Source organism: Opisthorchis viverrini (assembly GCF_000715545.1).
Source record: "Opisthorchis viverrini unplaced genomic scaffold opera_v5_2, whole genome shotgun sequence".
In the NCBI taxonomy this organism is placed as follows: Eukaryota; Metazoa; Platyhelminthes; class Trematoda; order Opisthorchiida; family Opisthorchiidae; genus Opisthorchis; species Opisthorchis viverrini.
This window is the reverse complement of record NW_008751658.1, coordinates 3,027,937-3,055,320: the sequence shown is the minus strand read 5'-3', so window position 1 is coordinate 3,055,320 and position 27,384 is coordinate 3,027,937. Positions and strand designations below refer to the sequence as shown.

The following is a 27,384-nucleotide window of genomic DNA, read 5'->3' as shown; positions in this document are numbered from 1 at the left end:
TAAGCAAAACTTTCTTTATGAGGCTTCGCCGGGAGAGATAATGCCCCGTCACAAGCAGGGGATACCACATGGAGCAGTTTGGTCGACAATGGCATCTGCTGCATGGAAAAATGTGGATGGGGGAGCAGGCAAACCCCAACACAATGCGACCATGCGCTACTTCGGCAAAGGTCAAGGCCGGTAGTTACCGTACTACCGGAACCATAATTCTTCAAGCAACTGGCCCATCCATAATTTTTGTATCTTAAACATACTCAATGAGCTAAATTTGGAGCTCAAAGTGTTTCACATTGTTTTTTCGAGTACGCAAATTTTCATGGCTACATAGGTCCCTGTAACCAAAAAATCGTGCTTGATCGACGCCATATTGCTGCAAGAAACTGGAGTTCAATTGAATCCGAGCGTCTGAATGTCAATCATCTGCTCACGAACGCGATAAATTGCACGTCACCGTTTTTGTGCCCATTATTCAAGCACTGCCCTACTTTTTTATGCCAGCCTTTGAAGCCCTAAATCTTGAAAGACAGCCAGCCTGCTGTACTTTCGCGCACCATTGTACGCAGAACCCAAGTGGGAGCAACTCGAAAGCGAACGGTCTAATAGTGCCCAACCGAGTGTGGTCTGCAACGCTGTTGCAATAAAACTGTTGTGTCTAACTTCAGCGAAGCTTTGGACGGATAAGCTGAGGTTTAGTGGCAAACACATGGTTTGTAGACCCTGCCTTTGACTTTAAGAATAGTGAGGATTTTGTCCAATTTCTCACGAGGCGATCAGAGACTATTCGGGGCCATAGATTTCCAAATAATCGTAGTCATTCTGAGGGTTCATTTAATGTTAGGATTGTAAATCCGTTCATCAAGGATGACAGCACTCCATAACTGTCTTTTACGTGAACTTAGCTTTCATTTAATACTGGATCACTGAATCCGGATATGCCCACTGAGTAGACATAGATCGTAAACTTCTGACGATGGGAGTAATGAATCACGTGGTAGGCTGGCACGTCAAACTTCAATAAATAATTTTTCGATGGCGGTAAAGATGGCTGACCGATTATACGAATTCTTTTCCGGAATTCTTTTATCGGCCCGCATAGATAGTGGTCTGATGCTTACCATAGATAGCAGAAATAGGCGAGACCGCGAACAGTTGAGTATGGCAGACAAATGTTAGTTAAATTAGGACACGGTGCATGATTGAAGCCCAACAATCAGTGTAGCATATGAACACTGGCCTAGCAGTTTCAAAAAGTAGTCAAGGTAGACGATATCGCGTATATTTTGAGTACTAGGTCCGTCGTTCGCCATTAAATTAGTTATGTGTGCATAGTTTAGGCCTGGTATTCATCGGTTTTCGTAAATACTGGCCCGAAGTTTATCCAAAGTAGCAAAGACAAGTGACAATGCACACATTTACGAGTGCGACAGATTAGGTTGGATTAATTTACCAGTTAATAAACGCCGCACATAGGCACAGAACCGGCGAGTGCAATAAGTGGCCAGCCGAGGCGAAATCCAGTACATCATTGAATATGAAAGGCCATCAAATCATGCTATCACGCATAGTTAGGGTCTCGATTTTACGGGCCCGAATGAAGCTTGGTCCGAAGTTTACCATAGGTAGCATTGATAAGTGGCAATACGTATAGTTATGGACACGAAAGACCATAGTTGGTCATTGGAATAGGCTGTCGTGCATAGGTGATGTCACACAATCAGCGTCGTAAATAGACACAGACGCATCAGTTAAAATAAGTAGCCAAGGAAGGTGACAACGGCTACCGTCATCATGGCGACAGTTTTATGGCGGTCACCTATGGAGCATTATATTCATAAAAGGAATGATACCGGCAGCTATCTTGTGGCGCTGTATTATCTACAGGCTGGTTGTGCATACCTGGAAAAGGGGATCATCAACAGAGATGACCCTCGCGTTGTCTAACAATGCTGTATTTAATGGAAGTTGAGATCAACGGGAAAATGAATTGTGACCAGGTTCGCCGAACAAAGTATATTTTGCGACTATGATCGCATTTGTTAAAGCTGAGGAGCGTAAGGCAAACAAAAATCAACAACCGGCTTTGATTACCCCTGTGAATCAACGGTTATCAAGGGTAACTTTCCCTGTTTTCTGACTACTCATGAGTAACATGACTTACACCTGATTATTATGACACCGTTTCGTGTTCTTGCTGCTCGTTTTCCCCCGTTTTGTTCCTACCTAAGGTCTGCTTATCCCTCAGTATGTGATATCAATATTTTGTTGCCCGTCTGTCATTGCCTGCAAGTTCGCCTCGATTGCACCTATTGTGGGTGCCCAATCCGACGGAAAAGCGCGCCGACCGGGTATCGAACCCGGATCCTCCGGACTGCAGGAAAACGCGCTACCAACCACACCGACCTGACGTACGGAGTGGCTGATTATTTTGTATTACCCATGTATCGCGCCTGCCAGATAGCCTTTGCTGAGCTTTGTTTTTTACGGCCAATTCACACTGTCAGACTGCCCCTATATGTATGCTTGCACATCGTTTGGTACTTACTTGCTGTTGCCCCTATAGAATTCCGTGCTACGCCAGTGACTACTTCCCGCTCCTGCTGATTGCCTCATTGTTGATTGTACGTTTGCTTAATTCATGATGCTTACTAATCCGTTTGTCTGTAGAACCAGTTCGTGTCAGTCCTCAATATATCATCTGCTGCCCCACGTCCCTCTGCTCCTATTGGCTACTGGCTGCGAACTGCGTATAATCCAATGGTCGCAATCGTCCTGTGAGATCCATAACCCTCCGGATCTTACAACCGGTCTTCTAGGGTGAGATTGGCATTGGATATTTTCTGGATGCTTTTTGTTCTTAAAGAACCCCAAAGAAAGCTAAAATATGCCAAAGTGCAGTTTCGTGTTTCACGTCACACAAACCGGTGAAAATTGTGAATTGTACGTGGTCCGTGACCTTGACGTTTTGCTCACTTAAAGAAAATGCTATGAGCGAAATATCACCAAAGGCTTCACAGGATCAGACCAACTACCCGTAAAGTCACAACTTTAAAATCTCTGTAGTTCCGGTGAAAATAATTTGGGTGTGCAAATAACCAGCGGCGTCGTGCAACCAATTACTAGGTCAGAATTTAATTTGGATGTTCTGTAGATGTTATCTTCTGTTTAAAGTACATCGCGTTATTTTAAAAGGTGTTAGGATTTCATTTTGTGCTTATCTTATAAGCTAGCAGTTACATGTGAATCTGTAGTGGTGGCTGACTTTGAATGTCTTCTCACTTATACAAAGTGCGTTGGGCAACATGTGACGGGAACGTGGAACCGGATTAGACTAGCTCTTCCTGAAATTCGCAACTTCGAACACCACATAGTTTAGGAGAATAATTTCGGCCAACTTCTGGTGAGCAAAACGAAACAAAATCTATCTTACAGTCATCTGAAGTCACTAACCAGACTGACCCACTCGGCATAGGTTGATTTCAGCCTAATTAACAGTGCATCCAAAACGGTTGGCCGTTCATTCATTTTAAACCATGCTCTCACCCCTTTATCTGACGTTTGCTTTCAGGAAGATTACCTATAAAACCTAGGAGCCTTTCTATGACGTACAACTAGAACCGTAGGGGATATATTTTCTCCTCGTTGGCGGCTAAATGTCGGTTGACTTTGAATCCAAGGGTTTTGGCACTGCTTAGATCATTGATCGGGGACATTTTTGCCTTTATAAATGAACAATGAAAACCGAAGTATCATTCGTGGACAAACATGCAACTTATCTGGTATCTTTGAGCTCATTACGTCATGGGATGCTTGAAGCCTTAAGGTTTTTTGGTGGGCAATACTGACAGTTTAAGTTAAAAGCTATCATTCCGAAGCCTCCATTATTCAGGCATGTGAGTTGCTTGTGAGATAAGCACAAGCCACTTACTGGTTCAAATATCGCCACGTGATAAGGAATAGCAGGCATAATCAGGTAAACAAGCCCCACAAATGTGCACGGGAATTAGCGTTTCAAGCAAAGTACTGATCAACCGACGCAGGTGACTGACTGGTGTGGCGGTTTAAGTCAGTGATTTAGAAGGGCCATATTCGTACTCCACGACTCTACATCCGATTTGGCCGTCTGTACCGGGTTCCATTTTATCCATCACAACGAACTAATAACGAGTTCTATTGCGGATTCTCCCCAGAAGACAATCTCACAGTGGGTTTGTGGTGAAAGAGAGCGCCAGAAATTAAGGATTTACTACAGGCCAAAGCCTAGTGTGCTGGTAGCGGCCCATTTAACGGAAAAAGACTAGGCACGATGAATCTAGATGAAATTACTGCTCCTTAAATGTGTGAAAATTCTTGTGTGCATGACTGAGTCTATTTCCAGCTATCTGGGGCCGAAATTCCCGAATCATTATATTTTCCCTTCAAATGGATTAAGGTAGATAGACGGGCTAAGGGAGTCTATTGAACTACTTTTGATAAGTTCGGTGCATATTTGCCAGTGAAAACGGTATGTTCGTTGAGGAAAAGCACAATAGGGCAGCACTTCGGTCTTCTGTGAACTCAAGCTGCAGGGCCACGTGAGGCCATCATCAGATGGCATTTATTTAATATTCCCGTTGATCCGCTAGGTCTCTTAACTTGCGGTAGTGTTGGCTACGTGACGCTGTCTGCCATGCCTTTTCATATGGGGAACTCTTTGCTTGCAGATTGCTTGAAAATGTGATGCTTCATTTGATGAGGTGTTATTGCTTCCTAGGTTTGTCAGCGCCAAGTATCCTGTTACCATAATTCCAACCGATAAGGGCTCAACGAACGAATATAGAGGGCGGGATACATAAGCAAGTTTTGGGTGCGATTGCAGTTAATACGGATAACTTCGAAGCTGCTTGCAAATAGCGGTAGATTTAATGCAAGAACTCCACAGACTGTTAAACACATACCCTTACCCCCATAACATAACACCGCGGGAGAGGCCTCTTCTTTTAAGATCATCCAGTGTGACTTAAATGTTTTTACCAGGCCCAAACAATGCTTCCGATGCACAGTTGGACAACACTGACAGCTTTCTTATGTCCTCCTCTTGAAGAGTTGTCAGTATGGTTGAAATACTGAAATACGGTTGGAACTACTGCAGTGCATACCCTACCCTTGACGGGCAAACTGTCCTTAGGTTCATGGTATAGGTGTCAGAGTTTGGGAAACAATGCTCTGGACCTCTTGATATTATAGGCTGTCTCGCCTTCAACCAGTCCACTGGAACTCGTAGTTTTCCCTTTAAACGATCTATCTCTCACGTCGGCTGAGTTTTTCGCAAGCATAAGGCTTCGGACTGATCCACCCACTCTTGTGAGATCACCGTACATTGTGTAAGTGTGCAGCGCATACTGAACCAGTTGACAGGGTCATCAAGATTACCTAAATGCCCAGTGTCTTTGTGCACACTTTCTGGACGTTTCGACCCCGGGGCTTTGAAGGCAGGGGAATGAACCACAAGCTGCGCAGCAGTAAAAAAGATGAAGAGGAATGGTGCGACTGACCAGCCTTGCATTCTACCACAAGATGTGGCGAACTCTGGCGAAAGCTTGCCCATATGCACCCACAGAATTTCCAGAAGAGCTTCTTCAGCACAGATATAAATTTGGAAAGGACATTTTAGGCCGCAAAACACCTCTAAAGTTTGTTACAATCGAATGACCCAACTAATGCGAGGTGAGTCTTGGCAAATTATTTTCTCGCCCAGAAAGCGAAGACTTGAGTGGCGATTTTTCCAATTTCAGGTATTTGGTGAGCAGAATAACTTTCCTTCGATGGTTGTTCATGCTGCACCCAGTGCCAAGTTTAAAGCACTTTTAGCTTTTCTTATGTGAGTTCTCGAGCTGGTAAGCTTAAGGCCACGCACTGAGAACTTAAAGAGTAGTGCTACACCCTTTGTTCGCTTCTTCCTTTCAGATGAACGGAAGCCACTGAACGAGAAGAATGAATTCGACCCTTTGAAATTTGGATGAAAGCATCAACCCTGTTCACAACACACTGAAACATAGGTGTTGTGTATTGCAGAACTCCAAAGTCGGTCCTCGGTTTCCTATTCCGCTATTTTATATCAAAAGAAACGGTGACTCAGGACAACTCCTTTTGGATTCATGGGGATAAAAAAGCACAAGAAATGTCTTTATACGGTCATTAGAGAATCTTCCGCAAGTCCATGCCAGAATCTTCGTAAGTGAGGATCACCCACACCCATATTTGCTCGATCCTGATTGATTTTCATTCCGACCAATCAGCATATGTGCGTCCAAATGGATGTAGACGCTGCCAAACAGTGGTCGTTGGACTGGCACCTTCCTCTGACTGAAGAAAAGTGCGTCGTTTGGAGGGGATTCAGCGAATGCCTTTGTTATACATGGTGAAAAGGGACCAGAAAACATCATGAGGATAGATGCCAAAAAAGATTTAGGCATCTGGGTCTCCTCAAACTTGTCCTTCGCACTACACCATGAGAAATCGGCCCAAAAGGCATTCGCCGTTTTACGGATGATCCGACGTACCTTCTCCCGTATTACTCGCATGGACTTCCAAATACTCTATGGGGCCTACGTCAGACCGCTCCTGGAGTACGCCAACCAAGTTGTCTACTCAGGACGTACGAAAGACGTTACCCTCATTGAGCGTGTCCAGCGGGCCGCCACGAGAATGGTTGCCGGCCTCAAGTCCGTGGACTACGAAACGCGTCTCGCGACGCTTGATCTCTTTCCCCTGGAGTACCGTCGCCTCCGAGGGGACCTAATTCTTACTTACGCCCTATTTGCACAAAGCTTGGCAAACAGGTTTTTTACCGTTGACCCAGCAAACACCCGGCGGGGGCATAGTAAGAAAATTTTCAGGCTCAGAGCACACACATCCATTAGACAAAATTTTTTCTCATTTCGGGTAGAAGTTGCGTGGAATGCACTTCCTCCGACGGTTGTCCACGGTCCTTCTAGAACCCAGTTTAAAGCACTGTTAGACATTTATTTATGCGAATCCTCGCGCTGGCAAGCATACTGCCCCGCGCTGAGAACATAAAGAGCAGTGCTACACCCTTTTTTCACTTGTGCCTTTCAGTTGAACGACAGCCACTGACCGACGAACAAAACCGACCCGGGAAACTTGGGCAAAAGCCTCGATCCTGTGTATCAATCCGTGAATCCGTGAATATGCCTTCTCTGGCTCGGCAACCGGTTTGCGGTACACCGCAATCTACATGACGTTCGGTCATTTGGAGTGGCTCATTCCTGTTAGTAGGACCTTTGAAAGTAGTTCTCTTGTGACCTGACTCAACGCAAAGGTATGGTTGATGGACTATCATCCATGGTGAAACCAAGTTTGGCTCTCAGAAGTTTGTCTTCCCTGTTAATTAACGTGAGATTCACCGATGAATCGGCCTGAGTAGACAACTTGGTTGGCATATTCACGAAGCGGTCTGGCGTAAGCCCCATAGAGTTTTTGGAAGTCCTTGTGATCAATACGGGCGGAGGTGCGCCGAATCATCCGTAGAACAGCGAATGCCTTTTAGGCTGTTTTTTCACGATGCGGTGAAAAGGACGTTTGAAGAGAGCCAGATGTCCAAATCTTTTTGTTGTCCATCCCCATGATGTCTTCTGGTCCATTCTCACCATTGATGTCGTCTGGTTCATTCTCACCATTCACGACATAGGCGTTCGCTGAGTCTCCTCCGAATGACATATGGACGCGCTTTTCGTCATTCAGAGGAGGGTGTCGGTCCAACGACCACTGCTTTGCAGCGTCTACATCCGTTTGGATGGCACTGGCATTAGAACTCCAGGATTTCAAGTCGTCCATAAAAAGTAGACATGGACTTGCAAGAACACCTGGAAGGTCGTTAAGACATATCGGATACATCAATCATCCAAAAATGGAGCCTTGAGGGTCTCCAATAGAGACCGGCGCAGGAAAAGAGTAGGTCGAGCCCGGAGTGTTCTGTCTGATAGAAATGCCTTGATTCAGTGTGGAATTTTCCCTCTAATCCCGTAAGATTCGAGTATGTGGAACAGCGGGGCATGTGGGATGATCGAATGCTTTTGAGAAGTCGAAAAATATTGCATCGAATATGAGTCTCTCACCCTTAGCTTGAGTTAAGCTGTCCAGAAATACGAGCATGTTCGTCGCAGAAGAATGAGTTGGGAGAAATATGTGTAAAACTGGAAATATCAAGTTAGAAATAAGGTGATCTAGGATGGCTCGCTTCAGAATGCGTCCCATCACCTTGCACGGCACGCTAGTGAGACTAATAAGCCTGTCTCTATCGGGTGATAATCCGTCACTGGCTTTGTAGATTGGTGACAGTCGCTTCCTTCCCAGCACAGGAAGGGTGGTCTTCGTCGAGCGAGTGAGGAGACATCAGGCAGAAATGTTTTGCCAGTGTGAACGACGTTTCCTTCAATATCCTTGGATGAACTTCGTCAGGCCCCATCGCGCAGAACGGGCTAATCTTGTACAAGAGTTGACGAACGTCCTCTACCGTGAATACCAAGCCGGTCAGAGGATGTACATAGTTCCGCTTTGACAAGATTTAATGTAATGAAGACGCTGGGGCTGAATATAAACCTGCATAGTGCTCTCTGTAGACCTCAGATACCACTGTTGAATCACTCGTGGGTTCCACGTTCCTGTTCCTCAAGGAGAACGCAGTTGGTTTATTTCTGCGGCGAGGTCTCATGTATTTAAGCAGAGACAACGTGCGCAAAATAATGCCAGGGTGCACTTTGGGTGCGACGACCATTAGGCTGACGGTACACTAGATTTTGTAGGACGTTTTCAAACTGTTTTGGGGCTGGTATTGCTTTGGTACCAAACCATCCGCAGCATGGTCTTTGGACTTCTGGGCTTCACTTTTTTGTGAACTAGGGGATGCAGAACATCTGGGTTAAATTTCTTGCCGCCTTGGAGAAATGATGTCTCACGCTGGATTTATAATACTGACGGTGAGGTAATGTCAATGTTCTATTCAGGTCCGTTGGATTCCCCTTGGGATTGTGCTCAACGAGTGTTCAGCTCATCGTTTGAGACGACGGTTTTACGTGTTAATCGCCATTCCATTTTTCGAGGGTTATTTTCCTGATACCTCTCTTTAAGCAGTTGGTCGATTCAGCTGAAATATGACTTGGTTCTCGCCTGCAGCGGAAGCCTTCGTCCCCCGGACTTTCGCAAATCACCAGTGTTCTCTGTCATCCTACGCTCTCTTTACTATACGGCGTTTGAGGGATATGAGTGCGCCGCCATAGTCTCTAGTTATGGGCGTGGTTTTTCAAGCAGCAATAAGATCTAATGCCTACTCAGATGGCTTAGTGGTTAGAGTGTGAATTTACTGACCGGAAGTTCCGTGGTTCGAACCCGACCTCTGCATTTCGACTTCTCTTCTCTAGGATAGTTGCTCGGATGAACTCACAAGTTCAAGACCTGGAGAACCTAGCGACACCACTGAACGAAGACAGTGCGTATAATAAATTCATCTGGAATCAAATAGAGTTTCAAACGCTGAGAGCACCTGACTAATCGTTTCCAGTAAATTTCTAGCCAGATCAGCCATATACTCTTGAAACTTGTCAAAGTTCATAGATGGAGTTGCTCTGCTTCGGCACGCATGACGACGACAGAAGTGAAAACCGGGCCCGCACAGTTGCGTGTTCGGAGTTAGGCGTCAAACCCCAAAAGGAACAATAGTCTTTAACTGAGGCCCTCTATCGGTTACTGGTGGACAAATCATTGAACTGATTCCATTTTTGGGTTGCAGTTGGTGGACTCCTAGTCACTCGATCTGAGTGTTTTTTAGAAGGCCAGGAACAGGCGGTAATCAGCACAATGGAAACAGTGCCTTCTCATTGCCCGTACGCTGAGCACCCACTCTAAATGCCACCTTACTGCTTCCTCCGAGCTTAGTCCAACTTTGGCATTCATATCGCCCTTTAAGATGGCTATCCGTTCTTCTTACCGGTGGAAGAGCTCGCGACATTTCAGTAGAACTCGTCTTCCTCAGATTCAGAACTGCAGTCTGTCGGGGCTTATGCTGATGCTGGCGTTTGATAAATAAACACCGCTTACCGCAACGACGTACGTTGGTATGAAGTAAACCAGATGACCGTAGGTTGCAAAGACGATTGTTTACTGGGACCCAGTCCAATAGGTCGCTCTCAGCCTTATAGCTGAGTGCAGCAATCACATCAACTAGCCATTGCGTCGGGATCACAAGATATCAGAACAGCGGAATGTAGAACATCTGGGCCCGCCTTTAGTGCCTAGAGGATCGTGACAAAAATGCGATCTTGTATGCGTGTTTTGGAGACACTGCATATATACGAAGGATACCTGCTGCCCAATTTGGCCGAGAGTGCAGCCTCAGAGAATTCAACGTAGATGAGATCTTTGGGGTCCAACAAGGGATTACTTTTATCCATTTTCTGGACGAAGGTGTACATAGAGGCCACTGTTAAGGGGCAATGGCAGATAAGTTGATCTCATTTCATAATTCCGTGGGTGGATAAGGTTTTCTGGTGAGGGCCGGCGAACAAAGAGTTGCAAGTGCGAACGATAATCCCTGATCGCATAGGCCGAAGAGAAGCGTTCGGTTGAGGTGCCCCTTCTTGTGTCATTGAGTCAAAAGTCTGACTTGCAGGCAGTGGGTTAATGTAGGGTTCTGTTCCAAGACCCTAACTAAGGCCTTCAACTCAAGTGTGACCCAAAACACAGTGGCTGATAGGGTTTACTTGTAGGACCCTGTCCAGAGGCAGTAATTCGATACGCTGACCCGCTTGGCTGCACTGGACTTGCTTAATCCAAGGGTACAGGATATTTGACATGAAAATTTCACTCCTAATGCAATTGCGGATGGCAGGCGCCTTTGTAACCTCACCGAGCACCTCGTGGGCTTTTGTTATCCCGACGGAGTTGGGCCATTCTCTGGTGGTCACGGACGATTGGAAGATGCTTTTTTTAGGGTCGACTTTTCTAGTCCTCCGTCCCAAGGAGGAAAGCGGTATTGCCACACATAAATATTCGGTGCTGGTCAGTAGTTTGACCTGATTGGCTGTAGTGGGCTGGCCTGACAAACGGGGAGGGCGGGAGTGAGACATCATTTTCTAATGGGGCTGCGCAAGTGGGTACCTTCTGAACAATACTAGAATCCTTTATTTTGCAAGTGATGCGCTGACAGTCACTGGGTGATCGAAGGTGAGGTTGTTAGAAGTAGCCCTTTATAACCCTTTCGGGGATAGGCAGCATATCTGCTTTCATAAATATGGGCACGCTGATTGCCTAAACAAAACACTACACTTCATACTCCCAAGATGCAAACATATCAGGAAGGCCAAAGGGAAGCAGCGAGACTCCGTACTTTGACTAATCGTGCTACAATGCGGTCTGGGGGTAAAGTCGTACTGTCCTCTGCGACAGGAGTGTGAAGGCAGTAAGGTTTTTCCTCAAGGCAATCAGCATGTCCATATTTATGGAAGCAGCGATGCTGCCTTTCGAGGAAGAACGGGTTAGGAAAGGTCAGCCCCGAAAACCGCACTCACTCAATGGTCGACCGTGACCGCCGACGCATTATCCAATGCGGTCGAAATACTTTTAAAACCAAAGATGACATAGTTCTTCTTGGATCTGATCCCGTGGTAATTCAACCAATATTAAACAATCTAAATAATTCCGCCTCGCGGTTCGGCATGCGCTTCACACCTGCAAAGTATAAAGTGCTACTGCAAGACTGGGTGGGCTCGAACCCTAGCCTCATTCTTGCGGATAAATCGATTGAGGTAGTAGACAAGTTTGTTTACATGTGCAGCTGTGTCAGTCCCGGTGGTCTCGCGAAAGATGGTATTCCCATCCGGATTGGGAAGGCCAAAGAAGCTTTTAGGGACTTGTGTCACCTGTGGTGTAGGCGTGACATCGGCCTTTCTGCCAAGGATCGAGTTTACAATGCTGCGGTGCGCTTCATATTAGTACACGGATCAGAAGCCTGGCTGCTGCGCTCCGACGACGTCGAAAAACTTTCAGTGTTTGACCATCGATGTCTGCGGAGCCTTCTCCGAGTCTGGTGGGAACACCGGATCAGCAATTCTGAAGTACGTCGAATGGTATTCGGGAGAAAGAACTCACCCTCGATAGATGAACTGATCACACTGTATAGGTTGCGCTGGCTTGGCCACGTGTTGCGTATGCCAGTCGACCGACTTCCTCGAAGGGCTCTTTTCGCACAACCACGTGAAGGGTGGAAGAGAGCTGGTCAAACACTGACTAGGCAGCGAAGTATAGGAGCTATTACCAGCAAACTCAACTTCGCCGGTCATTGTCGTCTTCTTGGATGGGGGTCCCGATACATTGTCAGACATGGTCCAGTCGCGCTTTCAATGGCGCTCGTATATCCAAGCTATCAGCTTCATAGCCCCCTTCCCAACTCCCCCACTTAGCAGTCCACTGACTGCTGTACTTACGGACCAGTTTATCAACTCGCACCTCCAATTCGCAGCTACCTATACCGCCTCCCCAAATCATTGGTGAACAAAACTATGGCAGCTACAACCGCTGTACGACAAGTACGCGGTTCTTACGACCGACAATGATGATGAGGAGGAAGAGGAATAGGAGGATAGTACCACTTGACCTTCAGACCAATTTTTAGCGTGATTACTCGCAGTACAGGCACTCGTTGTTTATCGGCGGGTTGCTTCCGGTCGACTGTCATCTTTTTGCTATGGTGTGATGCGAAATTTCCTTTTTACGTATTAGTTTTTGTCGGGCCCTAGCTTTAAAGCACATGGTGGGTTTTGCAGAGATCTATCTCCACTGATTCGCCAAGTGAAGGATATACGCTGCAATCGTCATAAGCGAGATTGATGTTTACCTTGACCACCTGTGGTCCATTGAGAGACAATCCGAACGTCGGAGGCAATAGGAACTCTAGCTACAAGAACACCATTTACATTTGTTTCTCTGCCAAAGCTCCTTACTTTAAGATTCTTTCCGATGAGAACGTTTTAACTGAGTTTCCTCACATTCATTGCTTCTGATCAATGCTGGCTTCCAATGTTTACACTGCCCGTTTGTTACTGGTATGCACTTCCGTGCCGTAGGCCACATTAAATGACTTGACGGTGTCGCTCGAGTTGGTGTGCGTGGCACGCCAGTGGCTATAAAGTGTGGGTGAGGCCTCGAATCCCATGCTAGTAGGTCAGCTGATTGATGTGGTCGAAGAAATCACGCTTTGTCAGTTGTATTAGGAGCCTGACCAGGTAGCTTTGCCTATCGCTGATACCCACATCAGCTTGTTTGTCAAGGGCAAAGTGAGCAACACTGGATTGGGTATGATCCTGTTGTGTTTACGGCATAATTATGGCTACTGCGGGTAAACTTTTGAAGGAATTTCAGTTTTTGTTCCTTTGCAGCCCTGCCCTTGTACAATGGTAACCTCGCACGAGTACCACTCGCTTGCTGTTGATTGCAATCTACTGAAACACTGTAACTATTCGAATTTTGGTTGTTTGTTTTACGGCTGATACGATTTGTGTTGACTATTTCGGGTGTTTATTTTGTCCGTTTTTTATTTCTTATTTTCCTCCATCACTTTCCATTCTCGTTTTCCTCTGTGTTTCAGGACTCACTCTGCTATTGCCTGTACCATTCACAATCCACGGTGCTAAGTTAAGTGAACGTAACACTGTGTTGATTGCGGTGCCTATTTCAGTCATCTGTCGGATTTAACTCCACCATGTCATTACTTTACTGGAAGTTGTGTTCCCTTCAACGAGTTAGCCACTCTTTTGATTGGTTTCCAAAAACTGCTGCTTCGATTGGCTATCGAAATTCGTCTATACTTCTTGGACGATACCTTAATTCTCTGGCTAAAACAAGCTCCGGCTGCCCCTATCCCATGGCTACCGTTCCTGCAACAAATGGTATGTAGCACTGCAATCTTTGAATTACTTCGCTTCCATCCTTTGACCGTTCATTTTGTGCCTTTAGCTCCATTCTAATTGTACAATTGTATTTCACATATAGTTTTCAGGAAGTGTACAATAACTGTACAATAACTGAGTAGTGGCCGTGTAGTGCTTGTTGGTGTTTATATTTGTTTGGCAAACTCTAAAATCGACGCTAACTTACCCTCTGCCTACATAATATAGATTTCTACTCATATGGGGAAACACTTCTTGGAGTTAAAGGAGCCTGTCATGTGAGAACTATTCATTCGAGGATCCAAGCGACAGTGACAAAAGGCAAACGCTGATGAGAACAGGTTTTGATATCCACCATATGACACTAATTATGTGGTCAACATCCCTACCGTTATGTAAAGTTAGAATGTCCGCCATTTGTTTCAGAGGATGTGAACTCTTATCGCCCTTCCCTCATGAGGTACAGCTGCCTGAGTTTCTCTGAAACCGTGAGACAACTGGACACTGCTCCATGGCTGTTCAGCACAGGCTGGCTTAGTTTTGTGTGGCCTCTTTGCTGAAGTTCTATACTATCCTCACTAATTGTAAAATTTCCTTTTAGGGGGCACTAATTGTACTTACATCACCCTTCTATGGCAAATGGCTGCTTGAGCTCAGTGGTTAAGGCGTGAACTTACTGGACGTAGGGCTCGTGTTTCGAACCCAACCTCAGTGTCTGGAATGCTTTTGTCGGCTTAAGCAACCGGACAGTATCTTGGTCCTCTCGTTTCTCTCGGGTGGCATGGTAGCCTGGTACCAGAAAGGAGTTACAACTGAACCCCCTATTATTAATACTACTACTATTAGTACTATAGAACCTCTTGGCAAATCTCACGCATTTTGAAAGCTCTTCCAGCCGCAGCAGCACATGCTACATTTTTTTTAATTTTTAAGTACATATATACTGTTGGTAAGCGTTCGTTTCCTAATTTGTTTGTCACATTGAACGAATTTAATGACCTCTGCTGCATGCAGGGTGTGCTGAGTTGCATACGCAACCTGTTCCACGTCTCTTGCCCAGTGTAAACCTGGGAAAATAATACCGCAGCGTGGACTGGGGAGCGTCTTTTCCAAGCCATTGATCTAGTCATCCGATAGTTATTAGTTTTCAAGCCAGGTGGAGTTAACTGGACAGCTGAGATCCATAGAGTATTTGCGACGTCGCCTGGTGGCCCGTACCATTCACAAGACACCCAGGGTGCACAAAAAGCTATCTAATTGTCGCTTCTAACCACTGCAGGCCTTACGCTTTGACATGTTCATGGTATTAAGTCGGATCAGTTGCAGACAACTGTATGAAATGCGCGTACAATCAAATTTATATGGATGGACCACTACAACGAAAACATGAAAATAACCCAGCAACCTATACCCGGAGCTTGAGCACACGAGCCACACGAGGTTTCTGGCCAATACTTGGTGTGGTCTGTATGGTGGTGATCACTAAAAGTCGTTTCCAGTACCCTGCAGGCTTAGAAACCTGGAATGTTCGGAACGTCAAAGCCCTTCGTTTGTGGTCACGTGCGTGAAGCAATTAAGGACCAGTATTACGTAATGAACCGAATAGAACACAATGCGACATTGAACTACATACGTTGTAGGTGTAAGTTGTCAGTAGCAGAAACAGGGACCTGAACTGATGAGCAACGTAAAACGGTTATAGTCATCAGCATGTCCTGTTGATGTCCCATAATTTTCAAACCGAGTTGAAACTCACAGTGTAAGTGAATGGTGACCTGGCTCCCTACACCACTCATTAACTTGTGCTAGTCAGTAAGTGGTTTTTTTTCTGTACACCAGTGGTCATAGTGACTAGTATCGTTGAAGGCTTAAATGTCTGGTAGCCTCACAAAACTAACGTAGAGCCGGTAGACTTACTTCGTCCGCCGACGGATCGCCGTGCGTCCGCTGACAGCGAATCAGCTTAATGAGACGAGCTCAGGCAAGCGCACTGTCGCGTATCCAACTTGTTTTGCCTGCCTCTTCAGTGAACATGCACACCTCAACTCTGGCTCGAAATTATCTACCGTTGATTATACAAACTCCGGATAATGTAAGTGTTCCTCCAGGCCCTCCTGTCCGTCTGCTTCTATTTTCACGAGGTCCTCGGTGGTGGCTTCCAGACCTTGAACCAAAGTTACCATGTGTAAACGTTTTTGTCCGTTAAGTATCTAGTTGAACACGCAAGAGGACAGATAGGAACACAGTGTAGACGTACGGCGTGGTCTCTAGTTGCAGGCTTCAATTCCTTAAAGTTCATTTTTCGAGTGTACCAAAGTGCACACCAGCGTTGGTAACATGTGGTCCGAAGTTGCCATCAACAGATCGTGTGCTTTTGAGGTGTCAGAAATTTGCACAATAGTCCACAAACTCTATTCTAGTCCTGATGCTCGATTGTCTACTGAATACTCCATGCGGCGTAATTAGGTGCATACCGAAATGCTCCAAGTTTACCAGTGAACATGCACACCTCAACTCTGGCTCGAAATTATCTACCGTTGATTATACAAACTCCGGATAATGTAAGTGTTCCTCCAGGCCCTCCTGTCCGTCTGCTTCTATTTTCACGAGGTCCTCGGTGGTGGCTTCCAGACCTTGAACCAAAGTTACCATGTGTAAACGTTTTTGTCCGTTAAGTATCTAGTTGAACACGCAAGAGGACAGATAGGAACACAGTGTAGACGTACGGCGTGGTCTCTAGTTGCAGGCTTCAATTCCTTAAAGTTCATTTTTCGAGTGTACCAAAGTGCACACCAGCGTTGGTAACATGTGGTCCGAAGTTGCCATCAACAGATCGTGTGCTTTTGAGGTGTCAGAAATTTGCACAATAGTCCACAAACTCTATTCTAGTCCTGATGCTCGATTGTCTACTGAATACTCCATGCGGCGTAATTAGGTGCATACCGAAATGCTCCAAGTTTACGTACGGGCCAAGTAGCAGCAGTCGTAAACTTCTCAGCTAGGCGTTGCAACTCATAAATATTTACAAACAGTGGACAGTCGTCTACAAGCATGAGGATGCGGACCTTAGTATGTTCAATCACACTCCTCGCACCAAAACGTTTACTACTGAACAAACTTTAACGAAGTCGACATTCGATCGGCGTGCCAGCGTCGTCGTTCCCTAAAGCCGCTTTCAAGGTGGCGTCAGATACAGACTGAGGGGAAGCGGGAAAAGCGTGTATCTTGCTTTGCGTCAGTCGGGACTTTAAAACCACTTGGATTCGATCCACTTGCTCCCATTCCGTCACATAGACTTCGGCCAACTGCATTTGGGAAAAAATTTGGATTGGCAGAGCCGAAAGCCTTTGAGGTCAATGAAAGGTTCATGCAGACGCTGGAGATGTTGGTAGGATTTTTCTTGAAGCTGTTTTGTTACAGTTATCCAATGCATTATGCTGTGACCAGCGCCAAAACTACGTTGCTCTTCGGACCTGTGTGCCTCGATCGTTTCAGCTGGCCGACAGCTGAGTAGCTATCGTGCCAAGAGCTTGTCGGCGCACCCCAGCAGACTGATGCTTCTGTAGTTGTCAGATGAAGCTTAACTTCCTCCTTCACGGAATGACGACGGTAAAGTTTATTTGAGTCTTAGTATTACTTCTTTTTCCTACCGAGTGATGCTGATCCATTAATGGGGCGAGTCTCTCAAAGTTTGCGCCACTCTACTTGAAGCATGCATCGTTCAGCTATACCACCACACTTTCGGTGCCAGACTGTCATGCCACTAGAATGAACCACGAGGGCTGGGATACTGCCAGGTTCCCCAAGCCTAGACAGGAGAAGTCGAGAGGCGGAGGTTGGGTTCGAACCACGGACCTTCCGGTCACTAAATTCGTGCTCTAACCACTGAGCCATCTCGCCCCCTCCACTTAAAGAGTTTTTGTTGTAAGCTTTTCTTGCCGTTCCAGAAATGCGCTTTAGCTCGTCGTATATCGTCCGTAGCCTCAGTAAGTTCCAGGCGTAATTTCCTCTCTTTGAGGTTGTCTATCGGCTGCATTGCAACTGATGTCTGTCAGTCGGTTCAAAAGTTAAAGTGTTTGTGCCGTAATTTATTTCTGTTCGTGATTTCTGCTTCAGTCCCATGTCAGTACTGGAGAATTCGAGTCGATTTGATGCTTGTCTCATGCGTGGCTTCCAAACAACCGTGAAATTATTTGTTACCACTGAGCAGCGAAGTTTTCTATCTGATCGCTTTGTTTCGCCATTCGTCCCGTGTGCTCTTGAGTTATGGACTCATTTTGTTTCGAGTCTTTACTTCCTAGCCTTGTTTCTCGGATGGGCAAAAATGCAGAAAGTGCTTCGTGCTTTTCATTTGGACAGGGTAGTTAGTAATGGTGCATCCGGAAATAGCCTCGTGAACACTTCCTTGATCGGCAAGCCATATTTTACCATGCACCATCACGTGTTATTTGTCACGAGTAGACTGCGCGTTACCGCGGTGTCACTGTGCGCCTGTATAATCCATTCAGTGGTACTGTGTGACCCTCACAGATCCTCTCATACCTGTTTGGTCAGTGGGTAGAGGTTTGACGAACGCAGTTTTCTGTTCCTCCAGGTTGAAGTTGGAAGGTGGCTCGCTTCTTGAAAGTGTAGGCTGCCCTGATGGTCCTAGGCCAACCACTGCCGCCTTGCGTTTAGGTTTTCGAGCCAATGGTTTCTTTAGGGACCCTAATCGCCCTCCAGTCTAGGTTTGGGCGCTCTGGCAGTATTCCAACCCACATGCAACCGTAAAGTGCATAATTTATTCAAACAAACATGGTTGTGTGGGAATGAAGCATCATGGTTCTCATCTGTTGTTGCTGTCATTGATGAGTATAATGATGCTTCTGTTTTCTCTTACAACTAGTCAGGAAAAATGCTCTTTTCGTCAGCTTGATCCATCAATTCTCAGACGTTCCAACCTACGACCACTGGCCACTTGGAAAGGTGTGATCGCTTGCGGTCTATCCGCAAAAGAGGACTTATTATGGGTATTTACCACAAATTTGATGGAAATATGAAAGCCCGGCCTTAGGCTGACCATATTCTTAAGATTTTCTTTATTAGCATCACTACCTTTTGACCGTAGTTACTTAACCCGGCCATGGTAAGTAACATACCCGGTTTGGATCAAACCTTAGGCCCGTCCTTTGTTATCCGTTTCCTTCTCGAGCGAAAAGACAATAGCGCCCGCCTGTTGAATAGCAGATGTCTGTTCCAAGCGAGAATCATGTTTGGCTACGTTGATGTCTGCGCGCCGGAAGAATAGCTATTTTCTGAGCCTCTACCCAAACAACCCATTACGCTTGGTACCACAGCCAGCGCGACGATGGTCGAGGTTGGATGGGGGCGGATTGTTACCTGCCAACGGATATCCGATTGGTAATACGATTATAAATGTCATCGCTCTTTCTGATGGGTCACCAAATATACAAGTCAAAGGCTTTCTTAAGGCCTTATCTGTGTTCCCTTATTAACATGGTTGCAGCCAACAGTCCATACACGCAATATCCAGGTAGCACTCGAGTGGCCTGCTGTGCAGATGTAAGGTGTATGCTGACCAACATCGCTGCTGTGAATCTCCACACACGACGTTTGGAAATTGATTAAGCTTTGCATTTTTGTTCCTTACCTACTTCTGTTCAAACCAGTCTCTTTGGTGTTTGTGACATGTGGCGGAATTCCTTTCTATTTGAAGCGGAATACTTCCAAAAACTACTACTCCAACAGCCGAAAACTCCTCCAGATGCCCGTGTTCTCAAGGTTGCCGTCATCGGCTGCCCGAATGCAGGGAAATCGAGTCTTGTCAATATGCTCGTCAAGTGGCGCGTGTGTGCTGTTGCTGGCAAAGCACATACAACCAGATCGAAGCAAATGGCCTCCCTGATGCAAGACAATGTGCAAGTGGTGAGTCCACTTTTGTTATTTCACCTTTCCCTTGCTACAGGAGCTTGACAACAGTTTTACGTCTGAGGGAAGGCAGAGGGTTCAAATCTGAGAGGTTTTCAGTACTTCAACTTTTGTATCTTCAATTGATGTTGAATGCTCGGTTTCTGTGTACTTGCAGTCCCTCACTATCATTGTGCATCGTCATGCTTTTTTGTCTGAAAATGCCATGTTTTCGATGCTGCACCTACCCACTTGTCCTTCACCATAACGCTCAGTCTGACCTAGCCTGCTAGGTTCTTTATTTCAAAATTTCTAATCAAGCCATTCGGTGCGCGTAGTGGTCTTCAGGCCCCATACTACCCTGATTACATTCCACCCGTTTGCAGACCAACTGATCCGGTTTATAGACTATATATGCTTCAGCTACTCATCCATAGCACACTTATTTTAAAAGTGACTTATAAAAAAACATCCCTACTCCACAATTTCAGTTTCTATCTCTTCTATGCAGTGTTTAGAAACACAACGTAGTTGTCGTTGGTTTGTTTTTCAGATTTGCCCATAGGCCACCTCGCAACATTAGTGTTGAGTTTGAAAGAAGCCGACGTCAGGACGTAAGATGTCTTTGACTCTGCAAACTAACCTTTAGGGATCGTGTTTTTAACTGTAGTCGTATTGTGGTACCTAAACCAGGAGTCAAACCACCGAAGGAGTTTGTGGAATCTACTAATTGTGAGTCATCACGAGCTGGCCAGCCGAAACAGATCTGCGTGACACGACTACATTATCGTTCAGTTGAAACTGACATTTAATGGTTCGCGGAAGTTAACTATTATAACCATGCCAGATAGCTTTTCACGGTAATTCTGAAGTTGCAGTTCATCTCGTGTAACTCTGCTAAAGGAAGCCATACAAGTATTTTATCCTTGCTGATAATCACCATCACTATAGGCCCCATAAATCCTAAGGAAGTCTCAACTCCTCAGTCATTAAGTGAAGAGTCAAACTCTCGAACTACAGTGTACCCAACAACGGTGGTGAAAAGCAGATCAGCACTAGCGTGCTGCAGTATAGTTCTGCTTGAATGAGAACGAGTTGTGCTCGTTCATCTGTAGGTGCAACGTAAGTCGCATTACTAGTCGCCTAATAGTGTTCAACTTTCATCGGAGTGTTTTGACTTCAAGGACTAGTTCGGACAATTGAAATGCATACTCCTGATTTTTCCTAGAACAGATAGAACTGGTACACAGTGCTCTTCGAAACTCTAATCTCATGTTCATCGATACTAACGTCTGTTTACCTCAACGGTCGAACCTAGCTGCTCAGCACCATTTCTGCTGAATTTCTTGAACGACATAAGATTCTGAGGCAAGATCTCCCTGCTCAACATCTGGTGACCGAACTTTGTCATTTATGAAAGTACCCGAACAGAGATGGTTAGTCCTTTTGATAGGTTTGGTTATATCTTCACTCTGATGTGTTCCATGAAACATCTAGCGTTGTGGGCGACGCTTTTCAGTCGGTTGTATTATTGGGGAATTGTTAAATCAGATACTTTATTCCTTATTTGACCACTGGTAATCTATTGTGGTGAAGTTTGACTCAAGTTACAAGGGTAAGGTTTTCAAATGTGTCTGTAAGTTCTGTGTGGAGCATATAGCTTTGATCTTTCGGATGCATACAGTGGAAAGAGAACTAGCTGAACTTGGGGGTTAATAGAGTTCATCAAAAGTGATGTTGACGTCGCTTGTGGTGTCCGCTGTAGCGTGCTTCATTAACAGTACAAAAATTTATTAAAAAGAGCACTGAAGCCAATGTAGTTTCCCTTATTAGGCAATGAGATTATCAGTAATCAAAATCAGAAGTTATATTGAATGGGGAAGCTTTTATGTTTTGACGCCCCTTTAGATTGTTGCTACACGAGGGCGGGGCTATTTGTGACCAATTGATGAGATGAAGTTGGAAGTAGGTGTAGTATATAACCCAGTCATAGAAGGATTTCCCCTGGCTGGTAAGGTCGTCTACCTGAACTAAACGGTTTCAATGTGTATCTAGTTTATTAGGTAAAAAATCTGTGTATTGTTTACCCTTGGTCCGTCGGTCCCCTCCCACTCTGTGAAAGCGACCTTGGCATCAACCTAGTAGCTGTGGCATCGAATGTGCTCTGTGGTCTTATTCTTCCAAGGTTGACTCAATACAAACGGAGACATCTGTAAAAACCGAGTTGGGTTCTGTCGTGTAAGATGGTGCATCGATCATATTCTCACCCTCCGACAGATTATGGAACAACGACACTGCTTGCAGCGATCAACGATGACAGTATTCCTTGACTTGAAAACTGCCTTTGCCTTTATGGGCCGTCAGGCATTATGCGGAGCAAAGGTTTTCCCCATAAATTTTCGACTTTCCTTAAGGCGCTGTACACCAACTCCTGTGGACGTGTTGAGGTCCACATGAAGCCCTCGCCTGAGTTCGCCACATCAAGTGGTGTTAGGCAAGGCTGTCCTCTTTCGTCTTTCCTCCTCAACTTCGTCAGTGATACCGTCATGGAAGACTCATTACCAGCTTCTAACGCCTGTGGGGTCGAAGTGCTCTCTTGACGCTCACTCACAGATATTGAGTACGTAGACTATATAGGTCTTCTTGGATGTGACACCGTCGTAATGCACCAATATTAAATAATTGAAATAATGCTGCCTCATGGTTTTGCATGCACTTCACACCTGTAAAGTGTAGTGCTACTGCAAGACTGAGTAGGCTCCAACCCTAGTCTCTTGCTTTCAAATGAGTCGATTGAGGTGGTAGGTGTTTCTATACTTTGGGGCTATATCAGTCTTGGTGGTCTCGCGAAAGTCGCTATTTCCATCCGGATTGGGAAGGCCAGATCGGCTTTCGTGAACCTGCATCACCTGTGGCGCAGGCGTGACATCAGCTGCTGCTAATGATGATGGTGATGACTCCACTCCCTACGCAGTCAATGATGATGAATCCGCACGAGGGCTAATCAGCGCGATCGCATCAGAACGAATTTACGCAAGCTGTTTTGTTTCGATGGTCTGTTCTAGGTGTCTGTCTAGTAGTGTTATTATGATAGTAACTGTATCAGCTCTTTTAACATTGCTTTCGACCACCACTCCACCCACATTCCATCCCTACTGTTTTAGGTTTTTGTGGACCTACCCGGACTTGTGAACAGTAGTAAAGCTTGGAGGTAAGGTTCTTTGAACCTCCTATTTAGGATTCTCACAGTTTCAACTTGGAGAAGTCCTTCATACGAGATCCTCATTCTGCAATTTTCGAGTCCGATATCAGTAAGTATCTTGACCTTGTGTCGTCTGGTGCCACGAAGTTTACTGTCCGCCCTCACTTACTTATTTGAACGGCAGAAAAGTTGTACGGGAATTCAAATAACTCATCCTTTTAATCATTCGGCTGTAACATCCTTTCGGTGCCGAGTTGCCATGCCGCCCGAAGGAAGCACGAGGGCTGGGACACTACCAGGTTGCCCAAGCCTAGACTGGAGAAGTCGAGAGGTAGTAGTCAGGTTCGAACCATGGACCTTCCGGTCAGTAAATTGGCGTTTTAACTACTGAGCCATCTCGCCATCATTTTAGCTGATCAAGAGTGTTGTTTTCTCACCGGGTTCCACTCTTTTGTGTCATTCGTCCTGTTCATTGAGGTCACAATAGAGCGAACAGTGTGTACTGCTTTTCGGTTCAGAACTATTTCACCATCCTTTCATCTAGAATGTGAGTATATCGTTGTACTTTAGTGGTGAGATGCGCCAACTTCACAATAGACGCATTTTAGGCAGTTCTGTAAACGGGTACACTTTAACCAGAGACACGTTACAATTTTTCATCCTTTCTCCATGGACCCACACAGATCCGCTGCGAACCCTCGACCTGACCACATTCAGTCATATCGCTATTTCTCTTCAGCTTCTCACAGTGTGACAGTTGCTTCTCTGTTCCTAGATGCTATTGTAAGAATGAAAGGGAGATGAAAGCTTTACACCCTGATGTAGTTGCTGAATGCGGCTAGCTGTGTAATACACAGTCGCATTTTGAAGCACTGCATTTCACATGCATGTTCTGCAGAAGGTGAAATTCGGATGAAATTTCACATCAGCACTCACCCACCACTCGATACAGAGGGGAGTGAGTATCCGGTAGACTTCCATTTGCTGGAGCAAGGCGTAAGCCTTAGAATGGGGCTTGTAAACAATGAAAAACGAACTCCCCATCCTCTGAATAGATTATAGGCCACTAATCAGCAATAGGACATTGCGCATCCGTAATACGGGGAAAAGGTTATTCAATTGAGGAATGTGCAGGATTAGGTTCACTGCTAAGATGGAATGGTTGTCATCATAGTACTACCTATTCCTAATTATTCTCTCTCCTATAGAATGCCGTTTTTGCTTTAATTCCAAAATTATCTTCAAGCTATCATCCTGCCGTGGTCCAGTGTGCATAGCACAAGCCCAGGGAGGTTTATGATCAGTACACAACTAATAAGAAGGAAAACGTTCGGAGATGTAAATACCCAGATAGATAATTCAAACAGCAGCGTGCAATCGCACCTAGTAAATAATCTGTCCTTAACCCTACTTCTGACAGATTAGCTGGGGTCATATTTGACAGAAACTTTTGAAGGCCAAAGATCAAAGTGCTTGTTTGTGATCTAGTCATGACCAGCTGTGGGTTCAAATGCATCCTGTTGGTGCTAGAGGTCAATGGAAGTGCTAAGCTATTCACTGGAGGCAGAAACCCAGTCGACCTCGAATAAGGGGTCTTCTGTACGAAGCGGCATGTCCTATCAGTGTTTTGGCAGCCGATCAAAAACAGTACCTTTCTGTCATTGTCTGTAGTTAATTATCCAGTCCATCTTATTTCGCCAATTCAGGTTCATACTATGATCACTCAGCAAGTCTGGTGAATTTTCCGCCCATAAGAGATCAGATTTACAGGAAAAGTGATTTTTCACCTTGGGGGGGACTGAATGTCCTTTAGTGGACTCAAGCTAGACATGTGCACTGGTAATCATGAATATGCTTGATGTTGGATAGATTGATTCTGTCCACTCTGCACAACGAATAGGATTGTATACAGAAGAAAGGGACACTTGTTTGAGAACGATAGGACCAGCTCTACTACAAGAACTCAGTATAGCCATCGAACGAAGAGTTATGTCCGCTGCAGAAAAGAAGNTAATCATTCGGCTGTAACATCCTTTCGGTGCCGAGTTGCCATGCCGCCCGAAGGAAGCACGAGGGCTGGAACACTACCAGGTTGCCCAAGCCTAGACTGGAGAAGTCGAGAGGTAGTAGTCAGGTTCGAACCATGGACCTTCCGGTCAGTAAATTGGCGTTTTAACTACTGAGCCATCTCGCCATCATTTTAGCTGATCAAGAGTGTTGTTTTCTCACCGGGTTCCACTCTTTTGTGTCATTCGTCCTGTTCATTGAGGTCACAATAGAGCGAACAGTGTGTACTGCTTTTCGGTTCAGAACTATTTCACCATCCTTTCATCTAGAATGTGAGTATATCGTTGTACTTTAGTGGTGAGATGCGCCAACTTCACAATAGACGCATTTTAGGCAGTTCTGTAAACGGGTACACTTTAACCAGAGACACGTTACAATTTTTCATCCTTTCTCCATGGACCCACACAGATCCGCTGCGAACCCTCGACCTGACCACATTCAGTCATATCGCTATTTCTCTTCAGCTTCTCACAGTGTGACAGTTGCTTCTCTGTTCCTAGATGCTATTGTAAGAATGAAAGGGAGATGAAAGCTTTACACCCTGATGTAGTTGCTGAATGCGGCTAGCTGTGTAATACACAGTCGCATTTTGAAGCACTGCATTTCACATGCATGTTCTGCAGAAGGTGAAATTCGGATGAAATTTCACATCAGCACTCACCCACCACTCGATACAGAGGGGAGTGAGTATCCGGTAGAGTTCCATTTGCTGGAGCAAGGCGTAAGCCTTAGAATGGGGCTTGTAAACAATGAAAAACGAACTCCCCATCCTCTGAATAGATTATAGGCCACTAATCAGCAATAGGACATTGTGCATCCGTAATACGGGGAAAAGGTTATTCAATTGAGGAATGTGCAGGATTAGGTTCACTGCTAAGATGGAATGGTTGTCATCATAGTACTACCTATTCCTAATTATTCTCTCTCCTATAGAATGCCGTTTTTGCTTTAATTCCAAAATTATCTTCAAGCTATCATCCTGCCGTGGTCCAGTGTGCATAGCACAAGCCCAGGGAGGTTTATGATCAGTACACAACTAATAAGAAGGAAAACGTTCGGAGATGTAAATACCCAGATAGATAATTCAAACAGCAGCGTGCAATCGCACCTAGTAAATAATCTGTCCTTAACCCTACTTCTGACAGATTAGCTGGGGTCATATTTGACAGAAACTTTTGAAGGCCAAAGATCAAAGTGCTTGTTTGTGATCTAGTCATGACCAGCTGTGGGTTCAAATGCATCCTGTTGGTGCTAGAGGTCAATGGAAGTGCTAAGCTATTCACTGGAGGCAGAAACCCAGTCGACCTCGAATAAGGGGTCTTCTGTACGAAGCGGCATGTCCTATCAGTGTTTTGGCAGCCGATCAAAAACAGTACCTTTCTGTAGTTAATTATCCAGTCCATCTTATTTCGCCAATTCAGGTTCATACTATGATCACTCAGCAAGTCTGGTGAATTTTCCGCCCATAAGAGATCAGATTTACAGGAAAAGTGATTTTTCACCTTGGGGGGGGGGACTGAATGTCCTTTAGTGGACTCAAGCTAGACATGTGCACTGGTAATCATGAATATGCTTGATGTTGGATAGATTGATTCTGTCCACTCTGCACAACGAATAGGATTGTATACAGAAGAAAGGGACACTTGTTTGAGAACGCCATTACCACACGAGACGTGGATCAAGAACCTCTCTAGCAAACGACTGACTGCTCAAGAACAGGATGTTCTTGTTAAAGGACTAAACTTCACTTCAAAAGATGCCACCAATCTGGAGTTCTTGGCCAGCCTAGAGGCAGCTATGAAATGTAAACCCGACCTTGACGGTCACGCCTACGCCACAGGTGATGCCGGTTCAAAAAAGCTGCTCTGGCTTTCCCAGTCCTGACAGATACATCATTTTTCGTGAGGTCACCGGGGCTGATACAGCCACCAACGTAAACAAATTCGTCTGCTATCTCAGTTGGTTCATCCTCAAGCATGAGGCTAGGGTTCAACCCTAACCAGTCTTGAAGCATCACTGTACACTTTTCAGGTGTGAAGCGCACGCTAAACTGTAAGGCAGAGTTATTCCGATTATTTAATATTGTTCGCATTACGACAGTGTTAATCCACTACGTAGATAAAGCAAAAGCTCTGCTCAACGACACTACCACGTATCGCCGTCTGGAGAATTGATCAAACTAAAAACTTGCGAACAAAATCAACAAGAGCCTGAAGCGACTGAAGGACCTCCAAAAGATCACAACCGAAGAATATTGGCGAATGGGGGCCA

The 27,384-nt window shown here is 45.4% G+C and overlaps 1 protein-coding gene across 1 annotated transcript in view; it reads left to right on the top strand.

Moving 5' to 3' along the window:
* Nucleotides 1-8,227: 8,227 nt before the first annotated feature.
* Nucleotides 8,228-27,384, top strand: part of T265_00224 (hypothetical protein) — a gene marked incomplete at both ends in the record, with an annotated part of 27,487 nt that continues 8,330 nt past the window's right edge. Inside the window, 7 exons of the mRNA XM_009163932.1 lie at nt 8,228-8,272; nt 8,327-8,528; nt 11,479-12,401; nt 12,512-12,578; nt 19,654-19,862; nt 23,009-23,055; nt 23,094-23,155. Of these exons, the coding sequence (XP_009162196.1) occupies nt 8,228-8,272; nt 8,327-8,528; nt 11,479-12,401; nt 12,512-12,578; nt 19,654-19,862; nt 23,009-23,055; nt 23,094-23,155 (1,555 nt within the window). The remainder of the gene's footprint in view (nt 8,273-8,326; nt 8,529-11,478; nt 12,402-12,511; nt 12,579-19,653; nt 19,863-23,008; nt 23,056-23,093; nt 23,156-27,384) is intronic.